The 25,938-nt window shown below is 56.1% G+C and overlaps 1 protein-coding gene across 5 annotated transcripts in view; it reads right to left on the minus strand.

Moving 5' to 3' along the window:
* Positions 1 to 118: 118 nt before the first annotated feature.
* Positions 119 to 25,938, minus strand: part of LARP1 (La ribonucleoprotein 1, translational regulator) — a 47,176-nt gene continuing 21,356 nt past the window's right edge. For 3 of the 5 annotated variants that reach the window (XM_056349632.1, XM_056349635.1, XM_056349634.1), the window contains 18 exons: positions 16,647 to 16,708; positions 14,954 to 15,019; positions 13,995 to 14,166; positions 13,275 to 13,406; positions 12,979 to 13,119; positions 12,096 to 12,258; positions 11,667 to 11,811; positions 11,271 to 11,445; positions 10,246 to 10,415; positions 9,577 to 9,936; positions 8,284 to 8,407; positions 7,452 to 7,657; positions 7,250 to 7,356; positions 6,741 to 6,892; positions 6,321 to 6,465; positions 5,974 to 6,083; positions 5,257 to 5,384; positions 119 to 4,689 (listed from right to left, as the gene is read on the minus strand). In XM_056349632.1, the coding sequence (XP_056205607.1) occupies positions 4,471 to 4,689; positions 5,257 to 5,384; positions 5,974 to 6,083; positions 6,321 to 6,465; positions 6,741 to 6,892; positions 7,250 to 7,356; positions 7,452 to 7,657; positions 8,284 to 8,407; positions 9,577 to 9,936; positions 10,246 to 10,415; positions 11,271 to 11,445; positions 11,667 to 11,811; positions 12,096 to 12,258; positions 12,979 to 13,119; positions 13,275 to 13,406; positions 13,995 to 14,166; positions 14,954 to 15,019; positions 16,647 to 16,708 (2,777 nt within the window). In that variant the 3' untranslated portion in view covers positions 119 to 4,470. The remainder of the gene's footprint in view (positions 4,690 to 5,256; positions 5,385 to 5,973; positions 6,084 to 6,320; positions 6,466 to 6,740; positions 6,893 to 7,249; positions 7,357 to 7,451; positions 7,658 to 8,283; positions 8,408 to 9,576; positions 9,937 to 10,245; positions 10,416 to 11,270; positions 11,446 to 11,666; positions 11,812 to 12,095; positions 12,259 to 12,978; positions 13,120 to 13,274; positions 13,407 to 13,994; positions 14,167 to 14,953; positions 15,020 to 16,646; positions 16,709 to 25,938) is intronic. The other 2 variants (XM_056349633.1, XM_056349636.1) reach the window with 1 other exon arrangement.

The raw sequence follows: 25,938 nt of genomic DNA on the forward strand, positions 1-25,938 counted from the left end.
TCGAGGGACCCCAAGGGCTACAGCGACAAGCCGCCATCGGGGGTGCAAGGGGGGCAGCAGGAAGAGCAACAGACAGGCGATCGGAACAGCAGGATTATTAGTTTTAGTATTTCCCCCCCCCCCCCCAAATGAGCACGGCAAAGCAAAGCAGCTGCCTCCGAAACACACCTTCTACCTCCACTCCTGACCCCACGCCGGAGCTCCGTACCCGCTGCACCCACCTGCATCCCAAAGATGGGCTGACCTCGGCAAGGAGCCCGGGGCTGCAGCAGCCTGGGCCGTCCCGAGAGGGGTGAGTTGGGGAGCGCGCCCCCCGCTCTGCCTGCAGGCCTATGGCCTCCCCCAGCCTTGCCGAGAGCCCCCGGAGCTCCCAAGGGCTGGGAGCCAGCACCACGCAGCCCTCGAGAGCTGCGGGATGGCTCAGCGTTCCCAGCAGTACGTGTGCCCAACCCCTCAGCCCACGAAAATTTAAAAAAAAAAAAAAAAAAAAAAAAAAAAAGCACAAAAACGTGATTGTGGTGAAGCATCCAAACTAAAAGCAAGGCCAAACTCCTTCCTCAGCAGAAGGGAAAGAACCTTCTCCAAAGCAAAATCCCGCTTTGGACAGCTGTCCCTTCGCCCAGCAGCGGTGCGAACCGTGCGCCGTGCGATGCCTTCTGCATGCAGCTAGGCAGCAAGGTCAGGCGCCCCTGCAGAGCTGCCCCCCGTGCGAGGCGCAGGCAGGGCCAGCCCCCCCGCGGCCAGCCCCCCAGCCCGGCACGGACCGCACGCTCTGCACCCCCCGCCTTGCCACGGCCCCCGCGCAGCACCGGGGTGCAGGATGCTGCCCCGTAACCACGGCCCCGCAGAGCTCCCTGCCCCCCACACCGTGAGGGCAGCGCCCTGCCCCGCATCCCGCAGGGAGGTGAGGGAGCAACCAACAGCTGGTTTCACATCTGTCTTTGCTCCCTGGCTAGGCTGCTGTCTGACAGAGTAAAACGAGGCATACGGTCCGCAAACGTGGAGGGCAGCAGGACCGCGCTTCTGATCCACCTTCCCCTGGGAAACGGGGGGTTCTCACGGGGCCCTCAGCCACACTGTTGTGACAAACCACTGACTCAGCAGACGGGGGGGAGACACGAACGACACTCCTCCATGCCAAGACTGGAGTCTCAGCCTTAGAAATTACAAAATTAAGATCAACTTAGATTTTGGGAAATTCTCTTGGAAATTTTTTACCTCTTCTACCACCCAAGCAATTCCACAGTCCGCTCCACAAGCAACAACTCCGCAGCAGGAGCTTGCTGCTCCTCGTTTCCTATTTCACCTGTTGCTAAAATGCAGACAACTGGCTTCAAAAGAGAACACGCACCCATGAGAGGAGCGCTGGGACGCAGCAGTAAGGACCAGCCACAAAACACCCAGACCCGTTTCCACTTGCAAACAACCAGCAACACATCTCCCATGTCTCTGATCAACCCCCATCTCCAGCCTCCGAGGCTCCTCCTTCCCAAATCAGGGGCAAACCCGGCCGCATCCATAACCTCAGGGATCTGACTCCAGTTCACAAGGGGAGGGGGGGAAATCCAGAAATAACAGTCACGGCCACAGCACTGTACAAGTGTTACTTGCCTGCCCTGCCCAGTTACCACCCCGCAACCCCAGAGCGCTGCTGCTGTGACGGGGCAAGCCACAGACTCAGGCTGGCGCGCCGAATCGGGCCCATGAGCGGTACGGAGCTGCAGGGGGATGTGGCAGGGGCGGACGGACCAGGGCAGGATCACACCACCAGGAAACAGCAAAGTAGCAGCTACCCAGCCTCACTCAAACCCAGCTGTGCTTTCAGTTCTAGCAGCAGTTCACCAAGCTGCTCCACACGGACCAGCCCACCTCCCCAGCCCACCCCCCACCCCCCACCCCAGCAGCATCTTCAACGCAGCGTCGGTTTGGGAAGGCGACTGACTTCAGCCAGGGCTCTGTGAACGCCCACGGCCGCTGCTGATGGGCAGCTTGCCCAAGCTCACGCCAAGCTCACCCCACTCCATCTCCACTCTCAGCTCCTGGCTGCTCTCAGCCACCAGCCCCGCAGCCACACAGGGACAGCCCTGGAAAGATGACTCCATCCTCCAGCTCTAAGACAGCCCTCTGGATCAATAACTGGATACTTTGGGAAAATGCTGTTTGTTACCGGCTTAAGATTTTGCAGAGAGCGCAACGCAATTAGCTGCATTATGAACAGCCCGCTGCAGTGCCCGCCCCACACCATGCGCAGGAGCACGCTTTGCAGCTCACAAGGACAGAGCGCCCGAGCCACAGCCCAGCCGGCTGCAAAGCAAGCTTCCCGTCCCAGGAGATGGAGCACGGTGACAGCAAGGTAAGCGGCTCTGCTGAAAAGGAGCTTCTACCCTCATGGCAGGAACACGACTTTCCAGTGCTACTTCTGGGCCCCAGGAGCCGATCTCGCCCCTCTGACACATGCCCGCTGGGAGGGAATGCAGCTCCGGAGCCTGGGGACACTCTGCCTGCCCAAGCCCACTCGGTGCTGGGCAAAGGAACCAAGTAAATGCCACAGCAGCTCTGCAGCCACCTCCTTGCCTCAGCCAAGCGAGGAGCAGCACGGTGTTATCTCAGCTCTTGGAGATGCACAGGGACACTTCCCTAAGGAGGAGACCACGCAGCCGCCTGCCAAGACACAATGCACAAGAAACTCGGGCGAGAGCCCTCCTTTGCCAGGCAGGGCTCCTGCTCACGCACAGCACAAGTCCCACCAGCAGCCCTGGGCCGGTAAGGGCTGCAAGACACGGGTTCCCTGGGGCTGCGTTGCTCCTTCTTCAGGCTACAGCATTACGGTGGCACCAGGGAGACACCAGCCCTCCTACCTGCTCGCAGCAAGGACCAGTCAGTCCCTCCACAGCTGCTGTGACAGATCTCCCCGCTCACCCCCTGACCACGCTGAAGGTGCGGGCTGGAGCAGACCCACCTCCTGCCCCAGCCTGCCTGGAGAGGGCACGGGGCGGCTGAGCGAGGCCATAAGCACGTACAAGTCGCTGTCGCGGGAAGATGCTACAATGCTATATACACAACATAGCGGCTTTACTCATGAGCACAAGTCTTGGATTTGACTGCCCTGGGCACCTTCCCCCGCAAGAACCAGGGCTGGTAGCGGGTCTCCACGATGCGGGGAAATATCCGAGTGAGCTGCGGGGTCAGAGGAAAGGCCGCAGGGAAGATCAGCTCGGCAGCAATGCCATGAGGAGTCTCCGGGCTGAGGGGATGGGGGGGGGCCAAGAGCCCAGTGTGCCCCAGGGTGCAGGAAGCTAGCAAGCCTCCCGGTCCAGCTCTACCATAAGGCAACTTTTTTTTGTGTGGTTTTTTGGGTTTTTTGTTTGTTTTTTTTTTTTGTTTTTGTTTTGTTTTTTTTTTTTCTTCAATAGTATTTCCAAGGAAGAAAGCAAAGGGAGATGGTGTCTTTTTAAAGTGTTTTGTTTTTTTTTTTTTTCATTCCTTTCAGAGGGGTTTGTGTTTGTTTTTGTTGTTGTCATTTCATTTTTCCAAGGGAAAAGGAAGAGAAACCCTCCTTTGGCAAAGTCCTGTCTTTGCATGCGATGGGCATTCCTGGAGCAGCGGGTGCATCGTCCATGCAGGCTTGAGTCCAGGTGCCTGCCGGCTTCCCACCAGCCATCCTCGCAGGAAGGAGTTAGAACAAGCCTATCCTTGGCAAAGGTCCTTTGGTTGACTTCCAAATTGTCCGTGATGGAAGGGAGAGGCGGGCGGAAGGAGAGCCAGACCCTCGGGAAGGTCGGAGGTGAAGACGTCGGGGAGGAGGGATCAGGAGGACAAACAGGGTGATGCTCCTGTCGTGGCGGTTGGTGTCGGAGAGGAACCACCACGCGTGGAATGGGAGAAGTCAGCCAGGTCGTGGAGATCAGAGGCTCTGCAGCACTGCGACACACTGTGGCTTCGGTCCCCCATCAGGGAACCTCGCTCCTCTGAGCTTCCTGAGCGGGCTGCCCTGCGATCCGAGGGGGGACACTGAGGGGAGTCATTGGGGCCGCACAGAGCAGACTTGTTTTGGTAAATCCAGACAAACCTCTAGCAATAATTTAAAACTTGATATATATATATAATAATAAAAAAATCTCCCCTTTCCAACCCAGCCAGAACACTTTTTTTTTTTTTTTAAAGACACTAAGACATGAGTGTGTGCACAGGAGGGGAGGGAAGGGAAAGCAAAGGATGGGCCTGCTGGGAGCGGGTCTGGCTCTGGTCAGGGTTGTAATAGCAAAATGGTGTTTTAAATGCAATCGTCTTTGCTTTCCAGCCACAAGAGAAAAAAAATCATGTGCGTTGAAGTTTCTCCCAAGCAGCCTATTCCTGGGCACCCACCTTCCAGCTTCCTTCCTGTCCCACCCCCTCACATCTCCCCTTCTCCGAGCCAGTCTCCCACCAACCCACCCCGTCCCCCGGCAGGAAGCAGATGCTGCAGCCTCTCTACTTCCCCACTGTCTGCGATTCTGCAGCCGACAGGGCGGGGGATTGCTGGCTCAGGTTTTTGGCATCCTCTTGTGCAGGCTGGCTGGGCGAGGCGTGGGCTTGGCTGGGTGGGCACTGGCTGACTGTTTTGCTGGAAGACTGGGATGGGTAGCGCTTCCTGCCATCTCCTGACGTCGTAGGGTATCTCTTGTGTCCACCTTCCTCCCCCATGGGTGGCTGGAAGAAAAAACACACCAGCTGCAAATGCACAACCTGCTGCAAATGCAGATGCCCTTCCCCTGGATCAGGGAACAGCCTGCCTGCACACCTGTAGTTGCAGCTTTTCTCCCTGACCCACAAAGAACACACATCCTCAACCGCAAGCACACAGCTGTCCTCCTCTCCAAACCTACTGCTGCCAGAAAGACAGACTGACTCCCAGCCAAGCACAATAGTGACAACTTGCTCCTAGGCACCTCCTTCCAAGACAAGGGGCACAGTCAAGGAGCTGAAGCTCCACACAGCGCTGGCTCCCCTCAAACCATCAAGGCTCACTCTCCTCCTCAGCTCATCAGGGAAGATGGGCTCATCCAGTTCCCCAGAGAGCTGCTCCGAAGTGGATTTGCAATATTCAAACCCTGCAGGTTGTTCCTGGCCCGGCTGCAATGACAGGGCCTGACACTAGGTGTCGCTGACTCCCCCTGCCTGGCACTGCTTGGGGACCGGTCCCCAAAACGTCCTCGGAGGGGGCAGAGGGGCGTTTGCAGGGGCCGTCAGCATGGCGCGGGCATTGTGTCTACTCACATCCACTCGGAAGTCCTCGAGGCGCTTGAACTTGCTGAGGTATTCTTGCAGTTTGCTGTTAATGTCCAGATTTTTGGCTTTGGAATATTTTAAGAAGGCCCAGAACTTTTCCAGCCCGTAGAGCTGTCCTGCAGGAGAAGAAAACCAAACCAGATGTCAGCAGGACAAGTGTCAAACCAGACATCAGAACACTTTCCTCCAAGCTTCTCCACCACTCATCCCACGAGCCCTCCTGTCCCACTAGTAGGCACAACCAAGCCAGGATGGAAAACCTGGAGGGAAGCCCCCTACGTCAGTAACGGGCAGCCCTCCTGAAGGGGATGTCCCCAGCCTCGCCTGACCTGGTGGTGACAAGGCTCGGCCGCTGCAGGGTCTTGAGAAATCCTAGAGGAACCAGTGCCTCTAGAGAAATGTTTTTGGTAGAGCTACAGCCTCCCATTGCCCTCCTCCACTCCACACCCCAACCCCCCCCCCCCCCCCCCCCCCGAAGTCTTCAGGGCAGTGAACATCCATTCAACCCTCTCCCATGAAGCAACAGGACGCCCCGCCGGTCCCCACCACACACGCCGGTCCCCACCACACACGGTCCCCACCACACACGCTGATGTACGGCATTACAGGGCTTCCCCAAAGGCATGAGAAGAGGCCCAGGGGCAGCCACGCAGCTGAGCTACATCCCCAGCTACAACCCCAGGGGAGGCAAAAGGAGGCACTTACCAGCCTCGTAATCCTTGATGGTCTCTTCTTGGAAGTCCTTAAAGATGTCTGGCCGGAATTTCTTCTCCAGCCCGTAGCTGTAGTATCTGAAAAGGCACTCCAGACCGTACCTGGGAATGGAGCAGCACATGGTGCTCAGGCACTGGCACATGAAACACCTGGACAGAGGCTCTTGAGGCAAAAGCCCTGCTCTGCACCAGCAGCAGGAGGTGGCCAAGGGCAATCCAAGCCCTGCCCCTGAGCAAGGCAGAGATGCTGCTTTGTTTTGCTGTGAGCCCTGCAAAGGGCCGAATACTTCTTCCCTCACTTCTCTCCCAGGAAAAGCTGCTCTGCCCCTCCTCTCCTACCTGTACCCCTCCTTCCCGTCCTCCACAGCCAGTTGCTTGAACTCCTCATACATTTTCTTGTTGAAGTGATCTCGGAGGAAGAAGGACCAGAACCGGAAAAGCGTGTTCATCTCCTGGGACTGACCAATGCCCAGCCGCTTCCGCTCTGTTTCAGGAAGAAAGGGTGATGACCAGGCAGATCCTTTCCCATGGAGCCAGCTCTTGCAGAGGGCTCTGCGGCACTGTGACTGCACCCAGCCCCAGTGCTGGACACCCCGAGCTACAGCCCACGCTTGCCACAAACCGCGGGGAAACGTCAGCTACCAGCAAGGTTGTCGGACCCTGTTTATCTCCGTGTGCATGCTCTGTGGCCATACCCTGCCCCAGGACACAGCGGACACAGACACCCTGCCCCACACCCCACAGCGCAGGCGTCCCTACCATTAAGGCAGCGCCGACGGTACTTGTGGTAGACATGTTGCGTGAAGCCATTCTCCTTAAGAAGCTCATGTGAAGGATGCTGGAACTTGGGCAGGGACTGCGGGGTGCAGCCGTAGCTTCCGACAGCCGGGGTCCCCTCCGAAGGGCTCGAGCTGAGTGTGAGAGACTCCTGTCAAGACCCTTCCTTGGCATCACTCAGCTGACAGCAGAGCGGTCACACACCCCACAGCACTTGTCCCACCGCCTCCCTGGAACCGTCTACTCTGGGTTTGGGACCCGAGCCACGGGGTATCCTACTAGGAAGGGAACCAATGTTTCCAACAGTCTCATCTCTTTATTCCAAGGCTCCAGACTTTCCTTAGCTTCTTCCAGGAGGGGCAAGCTGGGTCCCAGTCCTGTCTGCAGCCACCTAACAGGAGACGTCCCCTGCAAGGCCAGATGCTGCCTCTCCCCTTCCTTCCCACACTTGCTCCCCTCCCCATTTCTGGCTCCTCCGTGACCTCAAGTACCTGATGGAGGCAGTTCGGGGCCTGTGCTCCCGAGAGTCCATCACCCAGCCCACATGGCACTCCATCGGGGGGTTCGAACTGTGCCTCGTCTTCCTCTTGCGCGGAGTCTGCAAGACATGGTGCATCAGGGATGCACGCACTCCCTCCCCAGACCCCGCTGGGAAACCCCAGCTCCCGTCCCACACCCCAGCCCTGGTCCCACCTTGGCATCTATCGTCCTGCCCTCTTTCACCACTGGGTAGAACCGGGGCGTCTGGGTTGGGTCCTTCAGCTGAGGCGTGCGAGGGGTCCGGGGGGTCCTGGCATTGCGGTAGTTGGGCGACTCTGGTACAGTCGTAGGCAAAGACCGGGCAATGGTTGAAGGCTCGGGGACTCCAAACAACTTGTTAGCCAAAGCGTCTGTAGGTACTGCAGAGACAAAAGCCCCCACCCCAGGTCAAGCTGTGCTCTGAGCATGAGAGCAGCACTATGGTCAAGGGACATCCATCTGGCCGATGGGAAGCAGCAGGGGCAGGAACGCAGGGACACATCCCAGCTCTCCAAGACAAACAGCTTCAAATGGTGACAACACGTCACCAGCTTGGCCAGACAACCCAAAACCTAGCAGCAGATCTAAGGACTGAGCTTTCAGGGATCCCACAAGGTATCTAATTTCTCATGGCTAACAGCAGCGACAAACCCCGCATCCCCAAGAGAAGGACACAGCACCAGGTGCCATGCGCAGCCAAACAAGGAAGGCCCAACAGGCAGCTGCTTCCAGGTACTCAAGAGAGGGTCCAAGAGGAAAGTCACATCAAGGGGAGCTACAAGTCTGCCAAGGCTTCCTTGCTCAATTGGGACACCTCTGCTTTTGGGCCTCCTCTTCTGGAGCCCAAAAATATAAAGCTGGGAGAAAGGCATTGCTCTGGGAGAGATAAACTGCACCTGTGGCCCCAATTCCTTCTCCCTAGCTGCTACCCAACCTCCAAGGATCTCTCATCAGGAGAAACAGAAACAAATTCAGTTCCACCCATTCATGCCCTCCCATCTCTTACCTTGCTGGAACCTGGGGGGACCAGGAGGGACTTCCTGATTTGGATCCACAGGGGGCTCTGGGGTCAGGGTGTCAAACTGCTCCCTGCTGATCATATTCACCTTCTTGAAGTTCTCCACCTCTTGCTGCATTGGAAGAGGAAGGTGATGAAGCAACAAATTGCCCTCTTCTCCCCTCACCCCATCAGCTTATCATGACCACCACTCTACTTGTGCAACAGCCACAACGCTGGGCACCAAGTGCAGCCATGGCATCTGGGTGCCCAGAAGGGTGACCTGCCGTGCAGAGGTAGAGAGGGGAGACGCAGCAGACAGAACTGGGCACTGCATGGGCCAGATCTGAGCCACCTGCTGCTCCCAAGCTTTCAGGGATCCTAACAGGCAGCTCCACTAACCGTTGCTTGCTTCTTTCAGGCTTTTACTCACCCAGGTCAGCACCGGTGCAGAAAGGTTCAAAGCAAGCTTTGTAGCCTGTGCTTGGCCAGGACCCCATTGCCCCTGCCACCTTCTTGCCTCCCTAGAACCTCCTCCTTGCATTCTCACAGCCACACTGGGAGTGGGGCACAATGCTCCAGGAACCCATAACCCCAGCACACCGACCCTCTGCCACCTCTCTCCCCACACCTTCAGCTTCTGCCGCTCCAGAGTGGCACTGCTTTAGCAGTGTGCCAGGTACCAGACATGGGAACACTGAGCCCAGCTGGTAGCTCCAACAGGCCACCCCACCTTGCAGCCAAAATAACTTCCACTGCTGAACGAGTCTAGTCAAGTCCCTGACTGTGAGAGTCACCAAGCTGGGACTCAAACGTTCCAAAGCAGCAGATGGGATTTCTATAAAAAGCCCTGGTCTATGCAAACCGGCACTAAAATGAAGAGCACAGGTCCAGTGCAGCCTAGCCATCTATGAACCTGTCCCCAGTAAGCGCAGTCTCCAAGGGACCGTGCCATGGAGCACTGGGCACTATGGACAGTGCAGAGACACCCAGTTCTCCCCATAGATCTAGCACTGCCTGCCAAGACCCTGGCAGACAGCAAAGTAATGGGCTCCATGTTCTAGGTCACCTCATTACTGGTACTTTGTTTACCTGGCTGCAGCCTTAACGCCACGTTACAGAGCTGTGTTTATCCCTGATGCAGCAGAGCATGACACTGGGAGTCAGAAATCCCAAGCTCTGCAAGAGGACTAACTCCAGCCTAGCTCCACCCCATGAGTGGGCTGTAACTTGCTGTACTGCCCTTTCCACCACACCACGAGGCCCCCCATGCACTCCCTTCCTTGGATCAGCTACTCTCACCTTGATCTGCGAATACTCTGGCTCAAACTGCTCTGTCCACAGGTCCTGCTCATAGTAGTACAGCCCATCGTTGATCACCTTAGCCAGCTCTGAGCTCATTTTAGCCCTGGATGTGTGATTGCCAGTCCGGTCCCCACCAGGATGCCGGCGCAGGTAAGGAGGTGTCTGCGTCACGATGAGAATCTTGTTCACGTCCCGATCATCAATCTCGTAATCCGAATCTTCATCTGACCAATCAGTGAAAGTGTTCTTGCGGCCATCCATCTGCTCCATCTCCTCATCGAAGAGGAAGTCTAGCTCTTCGGGTTCATCTTGGTCCTTTTGCTTTTGCTGCTGCAGTGTCTTTGACTCCTCTGGTTTCTACAGGTAGGGGGGCAAAGGTGACACAGGGTAAAGGCTGCACAGCAACACAAGCCTACTGCCTGGAGACCAAACTATTGCCCTTTGTTTCCTTACTGCAGCCAGAAGCCGCCCATCTGGGGAGAACACGTTATTTACACCACTGAGGAACAGCTCTTAAGGGGGTCAGATGGGGCCAGGAGAGACTAGGACATCACTCCTGTGACCAGCAGACCCTATCTGATCTGATGCCCGCCTACTTATGGTTCACGTCATCCAGACAGTTAACTGGGAGATCGCCACCCTGAGAGCTCCTACATCACTACCCACCTTGGGCCTGGCTGGGGAGGGCCGAGGTCTCTTCTTCACTTCAATCCACGTCTCTGAATCCAGGTCTGGCAGACTTGTGGACAGGCCCTTGGGCATAGTCTTCAGGTTACTGACCTCCTCCGTTTTGGTGGGGACTGGGCTGGAGGGACGTGGGGAGCCAGGAGCAGACTCTAAAGCCAACAAGAGCCACAAGATGCTTTAGAGGGAGGGAGGGAGCCTGAGGGCTTGAGTACTTGAAGTACCAGACCAAAGAGGGAGTTATTTTGGCAGCATGGCACAGCTTGTGGTACTAGCTAGCATCCAGTGGCCAAGGCTTACCAGCACATCACCCATAAGTGCTTGAGGGAGAGGAGAGAAAACAAAGGAAAAAAAGTCTCCAGTTAAGGCTGTGACGCTGGTGGTGGCCACAGAGCTCCGTAGGTGACAGCTTCCCAGACACACAAAGTCCTAAAGCTTGTGCTCTGCTGCTGTCAGGGAAACCTTCCCAAGAGTCTGCAGCCAGTGAGAACAGATCTTCTGCTGCCAAAACTAACTCCTACAACAGTACCGAGAAGATCCTCCGCTTGGCCTCTTGGGCCCAGCCCTGGGCTCCTGCCAGCCCCCACGGGATGGGGGGCCAAGAGCACAGAGCCGCCTATGAAGGAGAGCAGACCCTCCCCCAGCACTCTGTTTACAGCTCCATACATGCTGCCCCATTTATGCCCAGGACCTCCTCACCCATTATGGAAAAAGCTGGGTTCCTGAGTGTCTCCTGCTCTGCCCAGCAGCAGTAGAGGATTTCCAGGCACAGCCGAGAGACTTCCAGCAGGACTGACCCTCCCTGAATGTCTTCAGCCCCCCCCAGAGAAAAGCCACAGACTCAGCCTCTCATGTTTCCCCGTGTACAGCAGCAGCATCTGGGGCTCTGAGGACGGAGCCCACACCAGCTCCCACCACCAAGCAAAGAGCAAACGGCAGAGCCCTGCCCTAGGGAACACTCCTGACTCAGAGCCTCAGTTCTCCCTCCACATTCCCCAAGCGTTCACCTGTCTCCTTCTGGAAGCTCTGCCGGGGCACAAACTCAGGGCAGTTGATGAACTGCGAAAAGTCCGTCTGCGTGTAGTCTGCCATTGGAGGGCCAGGGAGAGCCCATTTTTCTGGCTGCTCTTTTCTCCTGATCTTCTCATCCACGATTTCCACCACCTTGCTGTCCTTCAGAGCCTGGAACCAAGCGATACCCAGTTAACTGAGGGCCCTGCTTCAGCACAGTGAGTGGCTCAGCCCCAGCCCTTCCTCCCCAGGAGGGCCAAGAGGAAGAGGGAACAAGTCAAAGACAAGGGAAGGCTCCACTCGCATCTTGCCCGCAACCCATCTAGAAAACAAGCCTCAGACAGGAGCGGCAAGAAGAACAAGAAGGGAAGTTAATCCTTCCTTGCCCTCACCTTGATGATGAGGCTGATGTCTGTGGTCAGCGCCTGCACCCGGTGGAAGCTGGCGATCAGGGTGATGGGAAGGAAGCCGTCCGAGTCCATCTTGCGACGCAGGAAGAAGTCTCGCTCCAGGTTGTCCACACTGAAGTAATATTCTCTGTATGGACAACACATCAGTGAGAGGCAGCTCCAAGCCACCTTCCTCTAGGCACCCCCAAGGAAATAACCCCACACACGCACTTCTGCTACTGCAAAGCTGAAGACAGACAGCGTGGGGAGCCCAGACTTGGGGCAAGCTGGTGCTATAAGCTGATGGCACAGAGTCAACACACCTCGGCTCTATCCCTACCCACGGGATTAGCTATGCAGCCTCTGGGGATGGCATCTGTGAACAACCCACCAACGACCAACACTCAGACAAGGAGAAGAGGTAGTGCTTACATCTGCCGCTTGATGTAGTCTTTGAGTAGTTCCTGGTCCACGCTGTAAAGCTCGGCGCTGCTGATGTTGTCGAAGTAGTAAGTGATGTTGCTAGCGTACTTCTGGGTGCGGGAGCCATCCGAGCCCTCAAATTTCCGGTAGCCATACTGGTAGTCAAAGTGCCCTGTGGGACACCAGCAAGGGTCAGCACAGAGCCCCTGGGACCTGCTAGACGGGCTGCGTGGCCGGATGGGGCCAGACTCCTGCCCAAACAGCTCCTTCTGCACTGTTCCTGTGGCCCCTATGGCAGCCCACGATGGCACATCACTCGCCCACATCCACTCTCCTCCTGCTCTCAGCCCCTGCTGCAGAAGGGATCCCAGTAAAGCTTTAACACACCAAGCCACAGAGAGGCCAGGAGCCCTCTTACCCAGGAGGGCTGAGCAGCCCAGGTGACACACAAAGGCCCTACAGCGAAGCTGTGCCTGGGTTTAGCACAGCACTGCCCTGTCAAACGCCAGTGCAGATGCTCTTTCTCATCCAAGCCATGACTTCTGCTTGGCTCTCAACAGGACATAAAAGCCTACACAAGCATCAGCATGCTTCAGGTCCTGCAAGCAGGGGTACTGCAAGGGGCAGAAAACAGGTGGAAGCGCTTGGCCCGAGTAGCAGAAAGAGATTTCCCTGTATTAAAACACTAGTAAGAACAATTTGCTTTTAATAAAAGAAGCTCAAGTTACCAGCTGGGATGACCAGCCACAATATTCCCCTGTATCCCTACAGCGTCATGCCCTCTCCCCAGCCCACCCTGGACCCCCAGATCTCACACACACAGAGGCCTGCACACTTTGGCACATGCTCTGTTCTCTCCCTACTACCACGAGACCACACATACAGTGATCACCTCTGCCCCGGCCACGGCCCCTGCCACGGCCCCGGCCTCGGCCCCGGAAGGTCCCTCGCACAGCTCCTCCCTCGCTCTTCACACTGGAGGTTTCATCATGGTCCTGCCAGCTGCGCTCGTGCTTGTTGTCTGGGTGCCAGCCTGCAGCAGATGGGGAAGGAGAGACAGAAGGAGTGTTACAGGATGGAAGCACCTCCCTGGAGCGAGCCCACTGCCCCACGGCGTGCCTGGGCATCATGGCTTGCTCTGCCCCACGGCCAGGGCAGGGAGAGCGGGTGCCCAGCCTGAGCCCCCACCTTTCAGCTCACTGCGGTTGTTGGAGGGGTGCCTGTGCTGCTCGTTTTGCCGGTTGTTCCGAGACGCCGTTTTGTCCCTTGGCACCTCTGACTTCATGTCTATCTGCAAAGGGACCCACTTGTGTTTGTTGCCTGCAAAAGGACAGGGTTTGGGTGTGACACAGGTTCAGTGTGTCTGCTTCCTCCCCTGCAGCCCCCCCGTGCCACACAGCCCCCACAAACGGAGGAGAGAAAGCAGCAGGGCCTTTCGGATCAACCCTGTCCTCACACATCACTCCAGGCAGAAAGGCTCCGACTGGGATTCTCGGACACAAAGGGACATAACACAAAACTCCCCTGTTGCTTCACAGCACTTGTCCTTCCTCTGCCCCTTTCTGTTCACTGAGGCTCAGCCCAGACAGAGCTCACGTGTCAGGCACGATGATGCAGCCCACAGGCAGGGGCTTTTCTGTGCCACCACAGAGCACACGTGAGAGGGAACTACTGCCACACCTCCCAGTCAACGCCCCTACTTGGGCCCTGCTCCACCTGCTTCCACAAAAATGACACCCTGCCCCCTTGAAGCCTGCAAACATCTTTTCACCGCAGCTGGCCCTGTGCTGGGATGATGTCCTGCAGCAAGGCTCCCAGGAAGGCAGTGGAAACTTCCACCAGGATGTGCGCTGCAGAGAGGAACACAGGCCGAGCACGGGGAACTGTCCCCATCAGGTCTTCCCTTACCTTTCTTCTTCTGGGCTGACTTCTGGTTGTCATCGTCACCATTCTTCTCTTCCCCAGACTCATCTGATTTGGTTTTCAGGCTCTCTTTGCTGTCACTCCCATCCCCTTTCTCCTGCTCTTTCATGTCTTTCTTGACAGGCAGTTTCCGGAGGGATGGTGCTTTGTGTGGCTGCTGGAGACACACCAGTGCGGAAAAGATGTCAGAGGTGGGTGAAACGAAGAGCTGGAGGCAGAACCCAGCTGTTCCAGCAGGAGCAGGAACAGGAGGACCTTGCCCTAGGCTGGAAGCATCCCTGCTCCATGCCTCTCAGAGCTGTATGGTTCCTGGGGATGGGCTTATGTCTAAGCAGGGCAAGGGCCTCTACAGATGCTAGGAAGTGCTCCAGCCAAGACAAGCCCCAGGCACAGAAGTTACTGAGATGGACTGTCAGGGAGGCCTGGTGCTCCTGGATGAGGTGTCCTACAAGGGACCAGACTGCCCCAAAGGCAAATGGGTGAGTGACCCTCATGCCCTGACAGCCAGCCAGGAGCTGGCAAAGCAGCACCCAAAAATAGAAAAGTTTCAACAACAGCCACGTCTGCAGCACAAGAGGAAGGCCACAGCCCTCGGGCACACCAGCCCTTTCTCGTGCACTTTCAGTTGCTCCTGTGGAAGTCCTGACTTTTGCCCAGGCCCCTCCTTGCAGTGAGCAGCCCTGAGGAGAGTGGGTCCGAGCTGCCCTACCTGCTTTACCCAGCCCAGGGGTTCAGACCGGGCTCCGGGCTCCCAGAATAGCAGTGAGGGAAGGAGCCCAATGTGCAGGGCAGCCCTAAAAGGAAATCCCCTGCACGCTATTCCTGGCTGCCTCCACACTGGCACTCAGCACCCCAAACGGCCTGGCTCAGCCAGCGCTTCTTAGAGGGACGGGGAGGCGCGCAAGGGCCTCATCCTGCTCATCTGACTGATTTTGTGTTCTCACCTGGACACTCTTGTGGGCTATTTCTCCAGGTGTTGGCCAGTTTGTGGCATCACCGAAGTCCCCAACCTTGTATCCAAAGAGAAAAGTCTTGTTAGTGCACAAGCTGCAGGCGCCATTCCCTGCTTCCATAGCCAGAAGCCCTTCCAGCCACACTGTCACAGCCACCACCCACGGCTGTCCTGTGGGTGGCTGTCACTGGGAGCCTGGGGGGCAACACTCAAACTGCATATACACAGCCCCTTTCCCCACCCAAGCAGGGCCCCCAGATTAATCCCAAATAAACTGCAGACAAGTTTTTGTCTGTCAGGGATTGTAATGAGGCTGCTACCAGCCCCCCAGCTCCCACCAAACGTTTTGCCCCAGCAGAAGTATTTGGCACCAAGTTGACCAGGGTCACTCACTCATCATAGGCACCATCCCTTGGACAGGGAAAGCACATAGCTTTCAGCGTCCTAAATCCACCTGGAGCAACTACATCCCATTAAAGCAGCAGTCTCTCCTAGCAGCAGGTTACAGCCAGGCACAGCTTCACTGAGCACCCAACAGCAACCGAGTGCTGGCAACCACAAAGCAAAGGGAAAAGGGATCACATAGAACTGGTAGAAAAATTCAAGCTGGTATTTGATGGTAGGGAGCTTCCTCGTTTCGGACACCCCATGGCCACATGTGGGACCACCAGTCACTTTATGCTGAATAAATTACTTGGCCATTACTATAAATTCTACCTGCCCCAGGTTTCAGAGGACCTGCAGGACAGACAGGAAAGGACACGCACAGCTGCCCAGCTACATGATCAATCACGGCTGGGCACTGAGTTTATCTGGGCACAGAAACTCCTCCTTGCCCTTGGGGGGTTATTATTTCTAAATTAACTTGGAGTCACCAAGTCCCTCAGGAGATGACATCTCTACATTCAGGTGCCATGCTACTCTCCCCAGGAGGCAGGTTTCCTGGGAAAACCACTTCCAGTGCAGGGCCATGCCTGTTTCACAGGCAGGAACACTTCCATATCCAGGGCCCTCCCCTCCCTGAGATGGAACAGATAAGAAGTCACATCAAGTTTCAGACAAGTCTTCACTGGCTGCTGGGAGCCAACACCAACAGCCCATGTCCCTAGCTGTGCCCCAGCTGCATGCAACATCCTCAGAAGCAACTGTCCCTCCATCATATGTTGATCTCCTGGAACAGATTGCCCTGATTCCTCCAAAGGAGTTGCTTTGTTTGAAACCAATTACCCTGGCTCTCTGTGTGCCAGTGAAGAACAGATTGCACAGGGAAGAAGGAAGGACCTGCAGACACACTGCTCCATCACACCGCCCCCATGTCTGCACTACGGAGCAGGGCACTGGCTAAGCCCATAAGGGACTTGGGGTGCCGGGAGCAGCTTTCCACATGCAGGACTGTGCTCCAAGTGCCTCCCTGCAAGATGGAGGTGAAGTCTCCCCTAGCCCAGCTGGGCATAACACCAGCCCAGGCAGCATGCAAAACCACTAAAGTGCCAGAGAGGAGACTTGAAGAATCAGGATGTTCTCCTCCATGCTCTTGCAAGCAGCCAGACCAGCACGTCAACCCCTCCACAACCACGCTTGTGAGGGAAGTGGTCTGCTCACCAGATCCTCAAGATGCTCATGCAGCACTGACAACTGCACCAGAAGCTGGAGGCCAGCAAGGGGGACAGCAGGCGCAGCCTTACCTTGCTTCCCTTCCGCTGTCTCGGGTTGGCAGCCCTCACCACCTTCGCAGGAGTTGTGTGTTCTGCAAGAGGAAGAGAACAAAACTGTTAAAACACAGCTGAGGGTTGTGGAAGTGTTAGCTCTGGAGGGAAGCAAGCCAGCTGCCCCTTCGGCAAAGGGGGTCTAACAGAAAGAGGTGAACGGAGAACGAATAGAACCAGCTTCTGATGTGGGTCTTGAAAGGGCCCCATCAATATCAGAAAAACCTTGATCAATCCAGGTGACCGAGAAATGGACCTTTAACCCCATCCCACCACAGGAAGGCACTCCCTGACTTAGCTCAGCCCTCCCGGCTTGGTCTTGCTAGCCAGGGAGGAGGGGTGGCAAGGGCTTCGGCTCGCTCGGTAGAGCGCCATGCAGAACCTGATCTGCTGTTACATACAGCAAAACAAACATGCCCTTGAACAGGCAATGCCCATCACCGCGCCGGTGTGGCTGGCCCTCCCCAGGGAGCAGAGGGCGGCTCTGACGGAGCAACACGCAAGTCTGCGGCACATGGGCGCTGCTCGTCTCGTGCTTCCATCTCCACTGCATCCCAGCACAGGGCAGCAAGTTCACGAGAGGGAACGTACAGACAGAAGGAGCCAGATCCGGGAAGTGTCTAAACTCTACTACAGCCCAAAGCACTTAGGCATTTGAGTGCCTCCGGGGTGCTTTCAGGTATCAGAATGCAACCGCTGGGGTTCACGCCACCATGGACCTCACACAAGACCTGCAGCAAGTCAAGACCTCAGCCTCACCACGACCTGCCTTGGCTCCTGCTCACACACCACCTCCTTACAAGACGACAAAGAAATCTAACTTTTCTCCTTCCCAGGTCTGGCTGCAAGGTCTCCAGAGCAGGAGCGGGCTCACGCAGGGCACACACCGCGTCTAACAGAAGAGCACGCCGCTGCCTAACACAAACCAGCCCCGCAAGAAGGGTCTCCTCCATGGCAGTGGTGCTCTGCAGGGAGAGCAGAGCCCACTAGCCCCTGACCCAAGGGACAGCCCACGCCAGGTGCCACTCACCCAGCAGGAGCCAGTGTTTCTAACTCCACCACTGTCTTTGTTTAAAAGAAAAGCATCCCAAACTGGGGCAGGGGGCGAGGAACAGCGAAGCCTATCTGGGGGTGCCCCAGGAAACACCCTGAATAGCCTACCCAGCTCCACACAAAGCTTGCTTTGATCTCCTGCGTAAGGCAGGACAACTTTGCCTAGATGATCAAAACCAGTCTCCTTCCTAGCCTCAAAATCTGTGATTCATCCTGCTGGTCCAGCCTTGCTCAGAGCTAGAGGCTTTGAAGTGTCAAGGCAGCAGTCAGACATGGCAGGATGGAACCATGTGCGCTCCCTTTCCCCAGTTCCCTTCCCCAAGGCTCCTGTGTAGGGATTTTACCCCCAGGAGAGCCCAAGCTCACAGCTAGGTCTCCAAATCATCTCCTTTCCCCCCAGGACCTCCACAGCCCCCCTGCACTGCCTGCCCCCGAGCAGCAGCAGTCTCCCGTCTCCCTCATTTATTCCACATGCACCCCACTGAGAATCCTGGCTCCGTGGCACAAAGCTTGCCACAAGGCTTTCTACCTTTCCTGCTAGTGTAGGAAGAGCGAGTGCTTTCAAAACAGGCCCTAAAATCCTCCACTCAACGCCCACAGATGTCACCAACTAAATATAGCTTCAAAAGGCACCAAGCGCTACATACAGCACAAACCCACAGCCAGCCCAACTTCCACAGGTATGGAGCACCCCTGCCTGCTCTGACAGCACTGACATGCCTGGCACCACAGAAAAAAAAATATCTGAACTTGCTCTGCAGGCTGATTAGGCACCGATCTCTCCGGCTGGAGGAGAGCAGGGCTCAGTCTCACCGCAAGCATCCCACCCGGGCACCTGCTCCCACCGCACCGCAGCCTTGGGTCCGCGGCAATGGCATCCAAGCCCTTTTCTCCAGCCGCTTCAGCTCAGGAGCCTCACGGCCATAGATGTTCTTGTGCTTTTTTGGGGACCAGTCATAGAGAGGCCCCCTCACAACCTCTAGCAAAAGGGGATGCAGGGGCACAGGCTGCAGGGGCGGGTGCCACAGACTCCCACCATCTTTGCGGGGGAGGGAGGAAATTGTTTGAAACAAGTTCTGCTGCTTTCCTTATCTGCAAGATAGGAGCAGGGATCCCTTATCTAGCCGAGGTGCTGAGAAGACTAATTAGCATTTGCAGAGTGCTGCAGAAGACAAAACACAAAGCAAAGCGCTGCAGCCTGGCAGGGAGGCTGCTCCAGGGAGTGCAGCCAGGCCAGCACGGTGGCAGGGGCTGCAGGCAGCTCTCACCAGCATGGAAGGAGTCGAGATCTGCAAGTCACGGTGGAGACTGCTCAGACCAAACCAGGAGACTGTGACTTGTGGACAGACAAACGTAGCATCCACAGAGCCCAGAGCCATGGTGAGCAGAAGCTGTGCATGCCTGGCACCCTCCAGGGCATGCCAGCCCAACCAAGGGCCCCAGCTCCAGCCCAGCAGCAATTCTCCAGTCAAGCTCCTGGACATCAACCCCCAAACTGCTCTTCATGTTCCCTTGCAGAGACTCCAGCAAAGCCAAGTGTCTAAAAAACCCAACGCAACCCACCCAAAACACATTTAGGCTAATTCCATGTGCTCAGGCTTCAGAAGAAAACCCTCCTTGTAAGGACAGCAACACATCTTGTGGTGCACAGCCAACAAGACCCTCTGCAGGAAAATCCTGCTGCCTTTTGTCACTGCATCAACCTGGGAAATAGGGAGCAAGTGGGCGTTGCTCCCCCCCCAGAAGAGCTCAGGACAAGCAGTGCTAGCAAGGGATATTAGATACTGCCCTGGTTGATAGCCGAGACCTTAAAAGCTGCTGACAGATGTCTCAGCCCTCCTGGCATTTCACAGACCTTCTTTTGCATTTATTTGGTGGCAGTAAACAATTTTCAGTTGCACTAGCACTGCATGACCATTCCTCCGACCAAAAATCAGGGCCTCTCCATATGAGGGGACAGACAAACAGCTGCAGTGGGAGCCAGGGCTTTTAGCGGCGTGAGACTGGCAAGGGGACAGCGGGCAGGGAAGGAAGGAGTGGCTTTGCCTGCAGCCACAGAGCAGATGCTGGCACAGCCAGGAACAGAAAAGCAGGTCTTGAATTTTGATCTGCCGCCTGCAGCCAGAACCAGATCATTTGCCCATGGGGTTGCCCAGCCACGAGGAGGTTATTTCTCAGCAACCAAGGGGACGAGGCACAGGTGGGAGCACCACGGCCCCAATGCCAGTATTGCAGCCAAACCCCTCCATGGCCAAGGCACGGTCAAAGCGTTCGCTGGCTTTTGGCACTCGCTCCCCAACACGCCTGGTGAGCGCCAAGAAGGGCAAGGCTGTGCAGACACCCTGTGCTTTCCTTTTGGCCTGCAGCTGGCTGTGGCACAGCAGCCCTTGAGGCGGGAAGCTCACAGGGGAATCCAGGTGAGCAAACTCCTTGTACCTGGAAGGAGAAGAGCCATTGCACAAGGACCACACAGCCAGGGTGACAGCAGCTCCCCCCTAAATGTCCGTGTCGTGTGTGTCCTTCCCCTCCCAAAAGGAACATGTTCCATAGGACCATTGAGCTTGGCCTACAAGACATATTTACTACCTTAGCTGAGAAAATCAAACCCAATGCCTGCCTTTTCTTACATCCAGTGCAGCTTGTAATGGATTTTTAGAGAAGGCAGATGAAGAGGTGGAATACATCTGCAGGGCTGGGCAGAGATCCGGTATTACACAGCAGAAATACCTGCACCTCTAGCAAGAAAGCTGTAGTGCCCACTCCTGGCACACAGTACCACTCCTGTGAAACGTAGACAAAGGCTCAGAGCAACCCAGCACCAGCTGGGACAGTCTCAGAGGGCAGCCCAGGCTCCCAGCAGGAATGCAGAGTCCTCAGCTCCGGCATGCAGTCCGTCCCTGGTCCCTGACACAGCACACCCCTCCTTCCCCGGCAGCCAAGTCAACAGAAAGGAGCCGGCCTGCCCCCAGGCCACTCCAGCCCACAGCCTGGCACCTAGGAGAAACTGCAGATGAAGGCAGTTTTGAAGCCAAGAGCATGGACTTTGTGCTGCAGAGGCTGAAGCAGGGGCGCATGCTCCGCGTTGCAGGTCCTACTGGGGCTGGAAGAGTTGAACTGGTATCCCCAGTTTCCCCAGAGCCCTGGCAGGAGCCCGACAGTGCTGCATAGGACAGCCAGCCATGCATCCAGCACGATCCACTCCGCTACCTGACAGCGTCCAAACAATCCTCCTTCCTTCCCACGCTCCATGGGACAGTCCTGGCACACGAGGACCACAGCTCAACCAACACGACAGGACACCTGCTCTGGCAATGCTGTTTCAAGTTCTCTAGGCAAGAACGAGCAAATGCAGCTGGGCCCAGGGTGAGCTGAGCCCTAAATGAGAGGTGGAATAGTGCTCCCATCAAAACGACACGGCAAGAAAAAGTATTGCATTAACCTCCCGAGAAGTAAAATGGGACACCCGGGTATGACAACTTCTGGGAAGAGTAAAGACAGAAAGCATTAGACATCTTAAAGAGAACTACTGCTCGCTCACACTATTTTGTATATCCATGCACATTGTCCAGACAGAGAAAATGAGCTTGGCAATTAGCCATTTCCCCTGGAAAGCGCTAGCTCCTCCAGAGTCTTCCCAGGAGGGCAGGAGAGTCCCTCCTGGGGTACGACACACAGGACAGATGTGGTGGGACAGCACCAACATCCGAAGCAGCTCCCATGAGAAAAAGGGACCCAACAGGCAGCCAGCCACTGCCAAGCCTGCCCAGACCCCACTGTGGCTACACGAATCCCCTTGCTGGCCCCAAAGGAGAGCTCTCGGGAGCCAGCAGAGAACAGCTCCAACAAGGGTGTATCCCCACCTCGCCAACACGAGAAACTCAGGGCACCAAACCTGTGCCTGTCCTTCCTCCAGGCCTCAAGCAAGCTCTCTCCCAGGGCAGTCCGATCCACACAGCAGCAGGGGACACCAATTCAGAGGCTCCCCTGCCCAAGCACGCAAACGCCATGACTTGGAACTTGAGCCTGACCAAGCCATCAGAGGACACAGCTGGTGAACTCTGTGTCCACCATCCCCACACCTTCTCCAGAGGCATTTGCAGGATCAGTCCTGCAGGCCAGCTGTGACCTGCAAGCCAACAACAGCCTTCCTCCTCCCGTCAGAAGCCCACCTGCTGCGGGCAGTGCTGAGTTTTTCTTGTTGGAAGAGGACCCTCCTGAAGTTACATGCAGAGAAGCCCTGAGGGACAGGCAAACACTTTCTGCCCACCTCCTGTGGAGCTGCACCTGTTTCTTCATCAAGATGGAAGCAGTGGGCAACACATCCTTGTTGTAAAGGGGCTGGGAAGCACAGACAGACAGGAGGGGACCTCAGCTTCCCAGGAAGCTATTTGGTAGCACCCCTGCGTGCAGACAGAGGTGTAGACATCCCCAGAGACCAAGGTGCAGCTTCCACCTCTGCCTGTCTCCCGAGGAGCTGCTCCCAGCACCAGCCTCGGCCATGTGTCAGAGCTAATGCCAGACTGAGATGGGAAATGCTTGTCTCTGCAGCTCTGCACACAAGCTGAAAAGCCTGGGATTTATAGCACTGACTGCTTGGCAGGCTCACATTTTGCTGAAGACATCAGAAGGTACACAAAACCAGCGAGGTTCTCGGCAAACTGGGCACACAGGCTGCACCTCCTCTAGGTTTGCAACGTTTTACAGCTCTACCTCCCACCAAGTCACAGTCATAACTGGAGGTGTATGCACGGGAGGGGAAATCAAGGGAGCACTGGATGGGAGTTCTCCAGCAGCTTTAAATGAGATGTTATCACAAGGACATCTTCCAGCATAAAGGAGTCAGTGTCTTGACAACAGGGTCTCCCACCCACTCCTGGGGACTACAGACAAGCACAGCTGGCTCCATCACCTCCAGCACACAGTCTCGCAGCTCACACCTGGCAGCACAGCATCTGGCCTTGTTTACAAAGGCAAGAGGGATATCTGCAACACTTCTGCAATATCGTAAGTTTCCTGCACATACAAGAAAAAGTGCAGTAGAATGGGCAAAAGTCAAGACCAAGCAGAAGACGAGATCCGTAAGCTGCATGGCTGAGCAGGATTTGGGCTTGTAAAGCATGTGGGAAGCCTGTTCAGCAGGAGCAAAAGAAGCTGCAGGCACCGTGGCTCAAAGCCTTCCCAGCAATTTTCTGCAGCTCCTCAGCAGGCAGCTCCACCTTAGAAGCCCTACTCTTAACAGCAAAGGAAGCAGGGAGCTGCCTACACTTCTCTGCAATATAAGCTCTGCAACTGCTGCAAAGATCAGTTGCTAAAAATAACTTCAAAAAGGGCATCTGACAGCTCCACAGAGAGCATGAGAATACTCCCACCTGGATGTCCTAGGCAGGCTCCGAGAGCTCGGGAGTTTGTCCTGGAAGAGTGCAAGGAGAAAGGCCAGGGGTACAGGCAGGTTCAATACAGCGTGCCAGGGCAGCACCATCACGGGCTGGGAATGTGGGCACCTGAGCTGCATTCCCAGCTCTTCAAGCCCTCGCATCCCTCAGTGGATAGTCCTAAAGCAGCCTGGAGCAGGGGGAGGTAAAGCCACTCAAGACACTTGCAGAGCTTGTCTCTCTGCTGACACCACCCCACTGGCAGCGCAGTCCTGCACGGAGACCTTCAGAGCAAGCAGGGACACCGCTCGTAACAGCGCTGGTCACAGGGAGCTGACAAACAGTATTGCTTTTTAAACGCACATAACTGTTACAAGCTCCACACACACAAGTTATCTGCAGGGTCTGACTTATTTTCAGGGCAAATGAGGGGCAGGAAGGACCTGGACTTACCAAAGATACATAGCCATCCTCCCTGCAGCCTCCCAGTCCAAGACAGAAACTTTCAACTTGTGGCCAAGCTACACTCCAGAAGGAGCGGGTTCAGAAACGCCGACGGGCATTTCTAACGTTAACGGCATCAGGGAGGGCACTGCGGGTTCCTCCTGGCACCGACGGCTGCTATTACAAGGCAGCAAATGAACTCTCTCAAGGGCGAGTGACATCTTTCCACTGCCTTTTCAAGCAATGCTTTTCCCTGAAGAGGATTTCTAGGAAACTTTTGACACACTACCCATGCTCACACCACCACGCTGACAACCCCCCCCCCTCCCCCCGAGATGCCAGGTTCATGTGGAATGAGGCTGCACAGGACCCCACCCCCCCCCCAGGTTCCTAAAGGAAACTGAGCCCTAAACTAAGGGGTCTCTGCTGGGAAGCCAGTGGTTCCCAGATCCCAGGAGACACTGCACTGGGGACACAGCCAAGGTCACCCAGCCGACCACACTCCAGAAACTGTCAAAATGAGAAAGCCGGGTTAGATCAGGCCCCCATTAGTTGCTGAGCCACCCTGCTTTCCCTGCGCAGGGAGAAAGGCACCCGTCACCCCACCATCCCTGCAGAAGAGGCTGTTCCAGCACCAGCGCCTGACCCAGGCTGTCTGGTGCAGACAAGTCTCCAGCCAGCAGAGCATTTTCTTCTGCCATCACAGAAGAGAGAAAAGCAGCCTCCAAGGACACCTGCAAACACTCTGTCAGGTTAAAAGGTTCGGGGAGAGGGGTGGGAAAAGCCAGCAGCGCTCCCAGGCAAACACGGCGTCAGTGTGTCACGGGTGGGCTGGGGCCCCTGAGAAAAGGCACAAGTTGATCCAGCTGCCGCTCAGGGTGGCAAGGCACAGCAAGGACACCTCGGTGCTGGGAGAGGAGGGCAGCCGAGGCAAGGCTGCACCGACCTGGGGCATGCAGGCGGGCCAAATCGTGGAGGAGCCAGAGGGTCAGGCCCTCCTCCAAGCTGGCTTGGAGACCAGCTAATAGTTCATGACCTAAGGTAAAAAAAAAAAAAAAAAAAAAAAAAAAAAAAAAAAAATCAGTGGTGAGGGAGGGAAGGGTGACCCGAGCAGGAACTACAGGACCAGGACAGCAAGGACGGACACACAAGGCATGGCAGGACTCAACTTTTAAAACACAGCAAAAAAAACCCCAAGCCACTCACCTTTAGGGGCAAGCAATTTGCAAATTAAAAGAGGGTGTCCACCCTCCAGGAGGGACCAGGAGCAGCTTCCTCCACTCCTGCTTACCTCTGCTGCACCGCTCTGCCTGTTCTGCCAGGCTCTAATGAAAAGCTAGTTAACAGTTAATTATTACCCATTCAGACACACGATCCCCTACTCTGACCAACTGCTGGCCGGGAGGGATAAGACAGTCACGTGACGCAAAAATCCCAGCCTTATGAAAGCACGAGCAACTATATTTAGTTGGAAAAAACGATGACCTAGTGAGCCCGCCCCTCCCTGGCCCCCCCTTGGAGGAGCAGACCTGCCACGTCCGGAGATCCTACTTCCACAGCACCCGGACAGTCCCTCATCCAGGCAGGAGTTGTGACACCGAGATGGGGATGCCCAGCACGGAGCGAGCCCGGTGTATGTGCACATGCACAGGCTGTCCTGGGGGGCCAGCCCAGCGTGCAACCTGGGCCAGGGGGACCTTCCCTCCCTATCCTCAGTGCTGTGTGGCAGGTCACCTTGTCAGCCACAAAAGCTGATAAGCACCACGAGCAACAAACAGGGCCCAGCCCAAGGTCCTGGACCTTATCTTGAAAGCAGGAGGCACACTGGGAACCTGACCAGTGGCATTCAGCAGTGATGCTTCAGCTACTGGCCTCTGCACACCCAGGGCTGGCGATGCCGAGAGCTGGTGACTGAGTTTGCCTCACTTGGGTCAGCGCACCCCTCTCTCCGCAGGGTAGCTGGGCGACCGAGACAGACACAGCCATGCCGAGAACAGAGAGGGAGCAGAGGCAGCCGTGTAGCAGTCACATATGGATGCCGCTGCTGCAGAGAGAAGGTCCCGTATAAAAGCTGTGTGGCAATAAAAGCCAAAAGCATCACCCGCTCCCTCTCCCACTGCAGTGGAAAAGCTTCCAAGGAGAAGGAAAAAAAAGCCAGAGGACCAGACATCATTAATCTCTTGTCATCAGCAGAGGGGTGCTCTCCGCCCGCATCCCGCTGGGGCTGATGAGACAGCACAACCAGCAGTGCCCGTAGCATGAGCGAGAAGTCACCACATTGCTGCTCAACCCAGGGCATCACACTGACGTGATCCCTTTAATGGCCATCAGCCTCTTGTGCAGCTGCATCTGGGGACTTGGAAGCTGACAAAACCCTTCCTGGGAAGCATCTGGTATGTCTC

The sequence above is a fragment of the Falco biarmicus genome, chromosome 8 (genome assembly GCF_023638135.1).
Source record: "Falco biarmicus isolate bFalBia1 chromosome 8, bFalBia1.pri, whole genome shotgun sequence".
NCBI classification, from domain to species: Eukaryota; Metazoa; Chordata; class Aves; order Falconiformes; family Falconidae; genus Falco; species Falco biarmicus.